The following is a 12410-nucleotide window of genomic DNA, read 5'->3' on the forward strand; positions in this document are numbered from 1 at the left end:
TGCCGGCCTGGAGCGCCGTCTGCGATTGGCTGCAACTGCTGCCGTGTGCCCGTCCCTTCTCTAGGAGGTTTCTGATTGGTGAAGGCTTACGCAACCCCGCCCCTTGGCGGGCCTGAGCAGCCGGAAGCCAGGATGGCGGCCGCAGGGGCAGCGGCCACGGATCTAGGTTCGGTGGGCCTGGGGGGTCGGGGCTTGCGGCTCCTGCACTTCGAGGGCGGAGTGTGGGAGATGGAGAGTGAGGCGTGCCAGAGGGGCTGCGGACGCGGGGTCGGGGGTCGCTTGAGCCGGGATCCCTGCAGGTTTGCGCCGAGGCCGTCGGAGTCCTCGCTGCCCCAGTTCCCTTCGCCTCGGCTGTGGAGCCGTCCCCCCTGACCCCGAGCCAGTCCCCGGCGCCTCAGTCGGTCTCCCCTCCATGTCCTTAGAGGTGGTCCGGGGCAGGCGCGCCGCCCTCTTCTGCGCCGCAGTGGCCATCGTGCTGGGGCTGCCGCTCTGGTGGAAGACCACGGAGACCTACCGGGCCCCGCTGCCTTACTCCCAGATCAGTGGGCTGGATGCCCTGCAGGTGAGACCTCGGTATGTGTGCTGGTGGGGGCGGGGGGACCCGGGCCCGCTCACCCGACATGTGGGGGGCTCCGCTGAGGGCCCGATGTTCCTTGTCCCAGCTCAGGCTCATGGTGCCCGTCACCGTGGTGTTCACCCGGGATTCGGTGCCGCTGGACGATCAGGAGAAGCTGCCCTTCACCATTGTGCACGAAAGAGAGATTCCTCTGAAATGTGAGTACCTGCAGGGGCAGAGCACCCCGTGGGGGCTGAGGTCAGCCCAGCATTGGGTTAAGGGAGGAGCGTGGCTGTCCCACAGAGGCAGCTAGGCAGTTAGAATGCAAAGGTCTCTGGGCAGTGTGTGTGGTTGGGCTTGAGAGTCAGTGAGGCAGGAGTTTAAAAATGTATGTATTTGGAGCTGGTATTGTGGCACAGTGGGTGAAGCAATGGTGTAGAATGCGGGAAGGAGTTGCACTGCCCCTCTTCTGATCCAGCTCTCTGCTAAAGGTACCTAGGAGAACAACAGAGAATGTCCAAGTGTTTGGGCCCCCACCACATCCCTGGGGGAGACATGGATGAGGCCTCTGCCTCCTGGATTTTGACCTTGCTGAGCCGTTTGATTAAAAAAACTTACCTCTGTAACCAACCTACCTACCTACCTACCTTCTTTCCTTCCTTCCTTCCTTCCTTCCGTCCGTCTGTCCTTCCTTCCTTTCTTCTTCCTTCCCTCCCTTCCTTCCTTCCTTTTTCTTTTTTTTTTTTTCCAATTAAAGATTTATTGGAAAGGCAGGAGACACAGAGAAAGATCTTAATCTGTTGGTGCCCTCCTCAGGTGTTCATAGTGGCTGGAACTGAGCTGATCTGAAGCCGGCAGCCAGGAGCTTTCTGTGGATCTCTCAAGCACGTGCAGGATCCCAAGGGCGTAAACCATCCTCCACTGCTCTCCCAGATCATAAGCAGAGAGCTGGATGGGAAGTGAAGCAGCTGTGACACAAACTGGCACTCTTATGGGATGCTGATGCTTGTAGGAGGAAGATTAGCCTGTGCAGCCACTGTGTCGGCTAACTCTTTGAAATAAATAAAAATAAATCTTTAAAATATATGTATATTTGAAAAATAGAGAGGGAGAGAGACAGAGACAGGGAAGGAGCTCTTATCTGGGGGCTCACAAGAGGTGAGGAGATAGCAAAGACAGCCAGGAACTTGATCCAGGCCTCCCACATGGGCAGCAGGAACCCAAGCACTTGGGCCACCCCTGCTGCCTGCCGGAATGTGATAAGCAGGAAGTGGAATCAGGACCAGGAGCTGGGGTTGAACCAGGTATCCTGAAATGGGACACAGATGTCCTAACTAATCTCTTAATGGCTGTGTCAGAGTCTGCCCGGAGGGATGCATCTTTTAATTGGGATTTTTAAAGGATATGTAGGAATTCAGGTTAAATGGAGAGGGGAAGGAGAACAGTGTGAGCTAGTAATTAGGGCTAATATTAGTTGTTGCCCACCGTGTGCTAGAAACTAGGTAGATGTGTGTTACCTCATTTAATCTTGTCTATCATTATGATTCCCAGTTGATAACTGAAGCTGAGACTTAGCGTAACCTTCCAGCTCTTCCAACGTAGAGCAGGGATTGAAACTCAGACTTTAGGGCCTGGCAAGATGGCTCAGTGGTTAAATCCTCCCCTGCATGTGCCAGGATTCCATATGGGCCACAGTTATGTGCCAGCTGCTCCGCATTCCGTCTGCGTCCCTGCCTGTGGCCAGGAAAGCAGTAGAAGATGGCCCAAAGCCTTGGGACCCTGCACACATGTGGAGATCTGGAAGAGGCTGCTGGCTTTGGATTGGCTCAGCTCCAGCCCTTGTGGCTGCTTGGGGAATGAACCATCAGACGGAAGATCTTCCTCTTTGTCTCTCCTCCTTTCTGTGTATCTGTCTTTCCAATAAAAGTACATAAACCTTAAAAAGAAAAAAAAATGAATGTGTTATTTTTAAAAAAATGAATCTTTAAAAAAGAAAGAAATTTCAAGGAGTGAAATTTCCCCTTGTAATTGCCTCACATGTGTACATTAACAGGCAGAGTTGATATTCTTACAGTGTTTAGTCTCTTCTTCCAGGGCCCTTGTATACTTTTTTCCATTTTTTTTTCAGATTAAAAAAAATTAAAAGTCTTATTTATTTATTTATTTGGATGGCAGAGTTGCAGAGAGAGTTCTTTGTCTACTGGTTCACTCCCTACATGCCTACAACAGCCAGGGCTGGTTTAGGCCAAAGCCAGGAGCCTCGACCTCCATCTGGTTCTCCCATGTGGGTGGCAGGGCATAAGCACTTGGCCCATTTTCTGCCATTTTTCCAGGCACATTAACAAAGAGTTGGATTGAAGTGGAGCAACCTAGGACTTTAACTGGCACTCATATGGGATGCCAGCATCACAGGGAGCAACTTAACCTGGTGTGCCATGACACTGACCCCTGGAGATTTAAAAAAATGATTGATTTTCTAGTTGGATATTACTGGTATTTCTGTGGCTGTTCACTTTTTTTTTTTTTTTAACATTTATTTTTATTGGAAAGTCAGATATGCAGAGAAGAGGAGAGAGAGAAAGGAAGATTTCTGTCTGTTGATTCACTCCCTAAGTGGCCACCATGGCGGTACTGTGCCAATCAGAGCCAGGAGTCAGAAGCTTGTTCTGCTTCTACACAGATGCAGGGTCCCAAGGCTTTGGGCTGTCCTCAACTGCTTTCCCAGGCCACAAGCCGGGAGCTGGATGGGAAGTGGGCTGTCGGGATTAGAACCTATCCCATCCCATCCTGGGATCCCGGTGCATGCAAGGTGAGGACTTCAGCTGCTAGGCAACCACACTGGGCCCATTGCTATCATTTTTACATTTTCTTGTGTCCAGGCATCATATTGAACTGTTAAAATGTTTTTTAGCTGATTTTTTGATTTTCCTACAATTTCCAAAGTGGCTGGTTGTCTATTTCTTTTTTTTTTAAACTAGATTTATTTTGTTTAGTTTTTAAAAAAATTTATTTATTTTTATTGGAAAGTCAGATTTACAGGGAAGAGAGGTAGACAGAAATATCTTCTATTTGCTGGTTTACAGCCACACTGGCTGGAGCCAGGCTGATCAGAAGCCAGAAGTTTCTTCTGGGTCTCCCATGTGGTTGTAGAGTCCCAAGACTTTGGGCAGTCCTCGACTGCTTTCCCAGGCCACAAGCAGGGAGCTGGATGGGAAGTGAAGCAGATGGGATATGAACCAGCACCCATATGGGATCCAGACGCATGCAAGGCAAGGACTTTAGCCACTAGGCTACTGCGCCAGGTCTCCTCTGTTTCTTTAAATGTTTCTAGGTTTTATTTCCCTTTGAAAGAACCTCACTGAATAGTCAGGAATGGACATAATTGGAACAACTAGATGGTTTTTCTCCTTCACCTATTCTTATAGTGAATATTGAAATAGATTTCTCAGTAGAACACCTCAGGGCTGAAGGACCCATGTGGGCCCTGGCACAGACAAGAGCTCGAGAGCAAAGGAAAGCAGGTGTCATGAGTTTGCCATCCTCGATGCAGAAAGGGTGGCATGGTTGTGGCTGCGTGGTCTTTCCCTGCACATAACTTTCCAGCATCTTCGGTTCCTGGGCGGTGGTAGATGCATGCTCTTCTCGTCAGGCTGCTTTCTTCCTTCCCCTCCCAGACAAAATGAAAATCAAATGCCGTTTCCAGAAGGCCTATCGGTGGGCTTTGGAGGAAGAGGAGGAAGCCCTGTCACTTGACAATGTGCAAGGTATGGGAGAGGGTGAAGACTTAATTTCAATTGGAAGTTGTCTATTGCCTTCTGATGTCTTCGTGCATAGTTCCTGTGGCTTGTCTTAACTTCTAGACTGCTCTGGGAGAGCTGGGATTCTGGGCCCCTAAGGGTCAGTGGGATTGACTGGTTTGCCACAGCGTCAGCTGAGGGTCAATGGAGGGGTGGACACTGGGGCCCTGCAGGATTCGGAGATAGAGATGGGACAGTGTTTTTGCTCTGATCATACCACCTGTTTTTGTCCCCAGAGGCAGAAGCCGTGTTGGCTGAGTCCCAGGAGCAGCTGGAGGGCTCCCTGACTGTGTACGTGATCTCTGAGCAATCCTCACTTCTTCCCCAGGTGAGTAAGCAGAGCCTGTGACTTGGCCGTGTCCTCCCAGCTCCTCCTCGGTGCCCTCCTTCTTGCAGCATCATTTCCCATTTCTTCCTTTTGCACAGAAAAGTCCACCTCTTGTCTTTAGAGAATGCCTGAGGGAGATTTGTTCATTGACTTGGAGTCTTTTTAAGACCTGCAGACAATTCAAATGGCAATAACCACTGTTTAGCCAGGTGGTGGAGTCAGGCTCAGGATGCTCACGTACAGCATCTCAGTTCCCAGTTGACCGTTTTGGCAGCTGCCAGCAATTGAGACGCCACTTTTACTGATGTCTGGTCGGATGGAGCAGGGAAGGGAGTTGAATGGAAACCCTTGTCTGTGCTCATAGCTCAGAAATACTGAGTTGGCAGTTCAGCATGACCTAGAGAGAGGTGCGAGCCTGTTGGTTAGGAGCAAAAGACCAGAGTCTCAAAGACAAGGGACCTGAGTGTTCTTTTCTTTTCCTCTCTGAGTCATTGCCATTCGGTCCCCTGCCCACCCCTCACAGGACAAGATGAGCTACATTGGGCCTGGGAGGACAGCAGTTGTGCGGGGGCTCATGCACCGGGAGGCCCTCACCATCATCGGCCATCGCGTGATCCAGGTGGCCCAGGCCATGTCTTTGACAGAGGATGTGCTTGCTGCCGCCCTGGCTGACCACCTTCCAGAGGAAAAGTGGAGCTCCGATAAGAGGCGGCCCCTCAAGTCCAGCTTAGGTAGGGGACAGGGCTTTGCTGAAGGAGGGAGAGGAAGATGGACTCTGTGGGAGCAGGAGGAGAATCTGCATGCAGAATCCTTTTTTTCCAAGTCTCGACTTTTTGTTTAAAGCACTTCTCCCCAGTTTGGCCCTCCCTTTGGTTCCAGGGTGGCAGCCAGTCAAGTTCACCTTAGGAGAAAAAGTTTGTCTGAAGTAGGGCCGAGGCTGCCCCTCTTCCCTGCTCCAAAGGAGCCTCTGACTTCCCTGGCTTGTTGCCTCCATAGGCTATCAGATCACTTTCAGTCTACTCAACCCCGACCCCAAGTCCCATGACGTCCACTGGGACATCGAGGGCGCCGTCCGGCGCTACGTGCAGCCCTTCCTGGACGTTCTAAGCATCACTGGCAACTTCTCTGTGGACTCTCAGGTGAGGCCAGGAGTGAGCCGAGGTGCCCTTGGCAGGGTACATAGGTATCTAGTGCTGGCAGGTGCAGCATGGTCCTCCACCTCTGAGAACCAGTGAGTTTGCTGGGGGTTTCCTGCCTGTGTGGGTGTGCGGGGGTGTCCTAAGCGCAGGCATGGGACTGAGGAATGCGTGTCTGTCTGTCCCACTCCCTGTGGCTTCCCCTGGAGCCCCACTCAGCAGCTGTGCTTCAACAGTGCTACCCTCGGCACCCCCTGAAGGAGCTGCTTGAGGCACGTGGTGGGGGGGTGGAGAAAAGCTCCCTGAAATATGTTAATGTAGTAACAATAAAGGCAGGAAAAATGTGGCTTTCTGTATCGTACTATGTCCTTGTCAGGAAAACGTGGGGGTGACATTTTTATCAGATCTTGGTGGTGGGAGTAATTGCTTCTGAATCACTGGCTTGACTTGATCTGGTACACACTGAATCCTGCCGTTGTTTGTCTCAGCCTGGGAGAGCTCGAGGTTTGCAAAGCCGGCAGTGAGTGGATTAACTTGGCTGTGGACACTATTCCTTTATCTCTCCTCTCCTCGTGCTGGGCTTTGTCTTGGTTGTATCTTTGACGTGTTTCTGGAGGAAGAGTCTGAGTGAGCCCTCCTCCCTCTGTGTTCCACAGATCCTTTACTATGCGATGTTGGGGGTCAACCCGCGGTTTGACCCGGCTTCCTCCAGCTACTACTTGGCCATGCACAGCCTTCCCCATGTTATCAACCCTGTGGAATCCCGCCTAGGTGAGCTTCTAAGGATGGGGTCTTTCAGCCAGGCCAGGGAGGTATCCTGAAGTCTCAGCCCTGGCGTAGGGTACACTGATGGTCTCAGGTTGGGTTGGTCTGAGAGGCCTGGGCAGATGTAAGCTTCCTTTTCTTCATTTAAAAGTTTTAAAAATGTGGGGTCAGCATTGTGGCTCAAAAGGCTAGTCCTTTGCCATGTGGCATTGGCATCCCATATGGGACTGATTGTTGTCCTAGCTATTCTTCTGCTTCCGCTCTCTGCTAATGGTCTGGGATAGCAGGAGAGGATGGCCCAGGTCCTTGGGCCCCTGTATCCACATGGAAAATCTGGAAGAGGATCCTGGCTCCTGGCTTTGGATCAGTTCAGCCCTGGCCATTGTAGCCTTTTGGGAAGTGAGCCCAAAGTGATGGAATATTTCTCTCTGTGTATCTCTCCTTCTCTCTGTAAATTTGCCTTTCCAATAAAAATAGATAATCTTTTTTTTTAAGTAAACAAAAGTTCTAAAAATGTAATCAAATGTTAGTGACAGGACCCGGCGCAGTAGCCTGGCGGTTAAAGTCCTCACCTTTCATGTGCTGGGATCCCATATGTTCATGTCCTGGTGGCCCCACTTTCCATCCAGCTCCTTGATTGTGGTCTGGGAAAGCAGTTGAGGACGGCCCAAAGCCTTGGTACCCTACACCCGTGTGGGAGACCCGGAAGAGGCTCCTGGCTTTGGATTGGCACAGTTCTGGCCATTGCGGCTGCTTAGAGAGTGAATCATTGGGCAGAAGATCTTTCTCTCTGTCTCTCCTCCTTTCTGTATATCTGACTTTCCAATAAAAACAAAATAAATATTTTTAAAAATGGCAGTGACAGCTTCCAACCACTGGTTCACTTCCCAAATGCTAGTAAAAGCCAGGGCTGGGCCAGGCCAAAGCCAGGAACTCCAGCCTGATCTACCATTTGGGGTTTAAGGAGTCAACTACTTGAACCATTACCTTCTGCCTCCCAGGGTGCATACCAGCAGAAAGCTAAAATAGAAAATGAGGCTGGGGGCACGTTGCGGTGGCCTAGCGGCTAAAGTCCTTGCCTTGAACGCACTGGGATTCCATATAGGCACTGGTTCTAATCCCAGCAGCTTCGCTTCCCATCCAGCTCCCTGCTTCTGGCCTGGGAAAGCAGTGGAGTGTGGCCCAAAGCCTTGGGTTCCTGCACCCGTGTGGGATACCTGGAAGAAGTTCCTGGCTCCTGGCTTCAGATTGGCACAGCATCGGCTGTTGTGGTCACTTGGGGAGTGAATCATCAGATGGAAGATCTTCCTCTCTCTCATTCCTCCTCCCTGTAAATAGGACTTTGCAACAAAAATAAATCAACCTTTAAAAAAAAAGAAAGAAAATGAGGCTGGGACTTGAACACATGCATTCTGATATAGGATACAGGTTCCTTGAGCTGCATCTTTTTTTTTTTTTTTCACTCAGATTTATTTATTTGAAAGGCACAGTAATAGAGAGGGGGAGAAATAGGGATCCCCATTCACTGAGTCACCCTTCCCCCTCCCCGCCCAATACCCTTCATTGCTGCAAATACAGGCCTGGGCTAAGCTGAAGCCAGGAGGGTGGAGCTTATTCCGGGTCTCCTTCATGTGCTCAGGGGCCCAAACTCTTGCGGACATCTTCTTTTGCCTTCTAGGTGCATTAGCATGGAGCTAGGGTCGGAAGTAGAGCAGCCAGGATATGAACTGCCACTCATATGGGGTGCTGGCATTGCAAGTGGCAGCTGAACCAACCCACTGGCCCCACAGCAGCATCTTAACTGTTGCATCAGATGCCTGCCTCAGGCTTCTTCCTCATGGTGCTCTAATGTCTCCACCTTGATCGTAATCCAAAGGCCTTTATTAGGCATGATTGCCAGGGTATTGTACACGTGAGCTGCCAGGTTGGATCTCCCTACCCGGAGAAACTGGGGAACAATGCAGTGACATATCTAGGAGAGGGAGTGCAAGCACGGAAGGCAGAATGTGACCTTTCAGTTTTCCTGAGGGAGGATGAGGAACCTTGAAGCTGCAATAATGGTTTTCATTTGTGGGGTGGAACTTAGGGAGAATAGGTGTGACCAAGAACTGTAAATGCAGGCCAGTTGGAGGGAGCATAGCACTACCTGCAGGCCCCAGTGGCAGACCAGGGCAGAGACAAGCTCCAGAGGAATGGCATATGAGGCCTTAGCAAATGGCTTCTCTTTTGATCCGTTTCTTCAGCAAACACCGACCGTACAGAGGCAAACGAGCAGTTAGGCAAAGGAACCTGTGAGCTTAGGGCTAGGAGAGAGGAGAAGGGAAGTATTCAGGAAGTCCAGCACAGTTGAACCTGACAGAGATATGAGTGAGTGCAGCTGGCAGGGCAGGAAGGCACCAGATCCTATAAGGACCAGGCTAAGGAATCTGAGCTTTAACCTGATATGAAAGGCTCAGCCCCAGAGAGTATTGAGCAGGGAACCAACATAAGGTCAGACAGATCCTAGTGCATAAAACTGGCTATAGCTGTATGGGTGCAATATGACAGTGGCTAAGAGAGCTGTCTTAAGGCAGTCAAGGAGATCCTCCTAGATGGAGGGAGATTCCACGGGTCATTTTGGAGCTAAAGATTAGGCTCCATCTGTGTGGTATGTGTCAGAACATTCCAAGGGCTGTGGCCATGGAAGCCCCAGGCTGGAGAGTATCCCAGTGGTTATCTGTTGGGGAAGTGCAGTCCGAGACTGTCCTAGGGCTATGGTCTGGTTATTATAACTCTCCTTCTCTCTACTCCACAGGCTCTGGTACTGCCACCCTGTACCCCGTGCTCAACTTTCTCCTCTACGTACCTGAGCTTGCCCACTCTCCCCTGTACATTCAAGACAAGGATGGGGCTCCAGTGGCCACCAATGCCTTCCACAGTCCCCGCTGGGGTGGCATCATGGTAACAGTCACACTGCAGACGCCAGAGCCCAGGCTGCAGGGACAGACATTGCTTGAAACTGTGTCTGGTGTTTTGCTCCTGGGGTCCTCCTCATGGCCCAGCTTGTCGGTGGCGCAAGGGAAGCGAGGGTACTGTGCTCATACTGTGCCCCTCCTCTGCCAGCCCCACTGCTGCTTGTGCGCTTAGCAGCCTGTGTAGCTTAGGGCTGTTCTGGGACCAGTGGAGGTCCTGCATGATTAGAAATCTCTTCTCCTCTTCTAGTTCCTTATGGCTGAGAACTCTAAAATGGGATTTAAACTTTCATTTCATAGGACTTTCCTGGGATAGTTGGGATAATTTATTTTTTCTTATGTCACAGTATTCCAAAAACATGTCAGCTGTTCCATTGGGTGAATTGTTCTGATGAGCAGAGCATGTGTCTTTCCTTTTGTGGCCTCTGAATGGCCCCGGGCAGAGCTGTGCAGGGGCCTGGTGTGTAGTGGGTGGCAACCTCATTCCTTTTTCTGCTGCTTTCAGATCTACAATGTGGACCCTAAAGCCTACAACGGCTCTGGGCTACCAGTGAGAGTGGATGTGGACATGGTGCGAGTGATGGAGGTGTTCCTGGCACAGCTACGGTGAGGTCCTGACTATCTACCCTGGGTTTCCTCTGTCTCTCCAATGACCCGATGTTTGCCGGCCAGCCCCAGAGAGTCAGCTAGCTCATGGTCTGCTGGGCTGTCCAGAGAGGGCTGCAGTGTGGAGAAGTCTCACCGTCTTGGCTATATTCTAGAAAAAGATTTCCAAGCGTCTGTGTATCCTTCTCTTAAGGAAGATTAGCTTTAATCAAAACCTGCTTTAAGGAAAAATCAACCCTGGGGTGTGATTAAAAAAATAGCTGGCAATTCTAATGCTAAGTGACTGGGAGTGGTCCTGTGTTGGGAATCCTAAGGTGGTATCTGGACTCAGCAGGAGAGAGGGTCCTGAGGAATTAGCAGTGTCCTTTGTGATCGGCACAGCCTGGAGAAGCACAGCACACGTGCCATGGCAAAGATGGACTTAAGTTCAAGGCCCCTTGGCCCCATTTGTCTGAAGATTGGAGAGCGAGTCAATGGATTTAGTATTCTCAAAAATATTTCTGCTGTGAACCTTTTTGTGGAAGAGATTTATTTGGTTTGGTTATTTTAAAATAAGCTTTCTTGTTTGATCGATTGTTTGTTTTAAATTGGAAAGGCAGAAATACAGAGAAAAGGAAATACAGAGAGAAACATCTTCCAACCACTGGTTCACTCCCTAAATGCCAGCAATGGCCGGAGCTGAGCCAGTGTGAATCCAGGAGCTTCTTCTGGGTCTCCCATGTGGATACAGGGTCCCAAGGCTTTGGGTCGTTCTCCACTGCTTTCCCAGGCCACAATCAGGGAGCTGGATGAGAAGTGGAGCAGCCAGGACAGAAACCGGCACCCACATAGGATCCTGGCACATGCAAGGCGAGGATTCAGCCACTAGGCTATCGCACCGGGCCCTATTTTGTTTATTTGAAAAGCAGTTACGGAGAGGGAGACACACACAGAGAGATTGTTTATCCATTAGTTCATTTCTCAAATAGTCACAATGGCTGGGGCTAGGTCAGGCCGAAGCCATTAACCCAGAACTCCATCCAGGTCTCCTACGTGGGTAGAAAGGGCCGGAGTACTTCGGCTATCTTCTGCTGCCTTGCTAGGAGCATTAGGGAGTTGGACCCAGAAGTGGAGCAGTTGGGACTCCAATTGGCACTCAGGGGATGCTGGTATTGCAGACACTGGCTTAACTTCCTGTGCCATGGAACCTTGTCACCAAACAAGATCTTGGAAATCCAATGTTAAAACAGCACATATGGAACACCCTGGTTGCAGCAGGGATGGAGGGCCCTGGATTGCTTGGTGTTGCTATTTGCTCCTCAGAACCCTAAGACCCTTACCATAGCTCCTGTGGTTCTGAGTATTGATTGAAACTCACTGCAGGAATCCTAGCCAATCGCACCTTCTGCCTCAGCCGCCCTGATCTCCTTCACTGTGTCCCCAGGCTGCTGTTTGGGATTACTCAGCCCCAAGTGCCTCCAAAATGCCTGCTGTCAGGGCCGAAGAGTGAGGGGCTAATGACGTGGGAGCTAGACCGGCTGCTCTGGGCCCGGTCAGTGGAGAACGTGGCCACTGCCACCACCACCCTCACCTCCCTGGCCCAGCTGCTGGGCAAGATCAGCAACATTGTCATCAAGGACGACGTGGCATCTGAGGTAAGCAGGACGAGGGACGAGGACTGGAGTGGCCAGTGAGGGCCAACCGAGGTCTGGGATGTACATGTACCGGCATGTCATCCCTACGTGCCCTGGCCACCTGCAGGAGTCAGAATCAGACATGGGCTTCATGCTGGTCCTCAGGAAACAAACCGCCGCCTGGTTAGCCTGATCTGTGTGTGTGCTGGGTGAACTCCAGGCTTGGTCACGCATAGCAGCCTTCCCCTGCAGTGTCTCGGCTTCACTGTCCCCTGCCCTCCCTAGGTGTACAGGGCTGTCGCCGCAGTCCAGAAGGCAGCAGAAGAGTTGGCCTCCGGGCACCTGAGCTCTGCCTTCGTCGCCAGCCAGGAAGCCGTGATGTGCTCTGAACGTGCCTTTTTTGACCCCTCGCTCCTCCACCTCCTCTATTTCCCCGATGACCAGAAGTTTGCCATCTACATCCCACTCTTCCTCCCTATGGCTGTGCCCATCCTCCACTCCTTGGCCAAGATCTTCCTGGAGACCCGGAAAAACTGGAAAAAACCCGAGAAGACAGAGTGAGGGGGCATCTCAGTAGGAAGCCTTGCTCTGCAGCCGAGGCAGGAAGGGTGAGCCTGAGAGGCTTGTGGATGTTCAGGGCCCTGCCGAGAATGACTGA

The 12410-nt window shown here is 51.2% G+C and overlaps 1 protein-coding gene across 1 annotated transcript; it reads left to right on the top strand.

Annotated features, from left to right (window-relative positions):
- The first annotated feature begins 122 nt into the window (after positions 1-122).
- On the top strand, positions 123-12398 carry PIGS (phosphatidylinositol glycan anchor biosynthesis class S). Its single transcript, XM_041000929.1, has 12 exons — positions 123-166; positions 423-562; positions 663-774; positions 4231-4320; positions 4590-4681; positions 5205-5412; positions 5678-5820; positions 6474-6588; positions 9377-9522; positions 10039-10139; positions 11563-11773; positions 12038-12398. The coding sequence occupies exons 1-12, from the start codon at positions 133-135 to the stop codon at positions 12311-12313; spliced, it is 1668 nt and encodes a 555-aa protein (XP_040856863.1). The 5' UTR covers positions 123-132; the 3' UTR covers positions 12314-12398.
- Positions 12399-12410: the final 12 nt, after the last annotated feature.

This window comes from Ochotona curzoniae, unplaced genomic scaffold (assembly GCF_017591425.1).
Source record: "Ochotona curzoniae isolate NIBS_2020 unplaced genomic scaffold, NIBS_Ocur_1.0 scaffold_2453, whole genome shotgun sequence".
In the NCBI taxonomy this organism is placed as follows: domain Eukaryota; kingdom Metazoa; phylum Chordata; class Mammalia; order Lagomorpha; family Ochotonidae; genus Ochotona; species Ochotona curzoniae.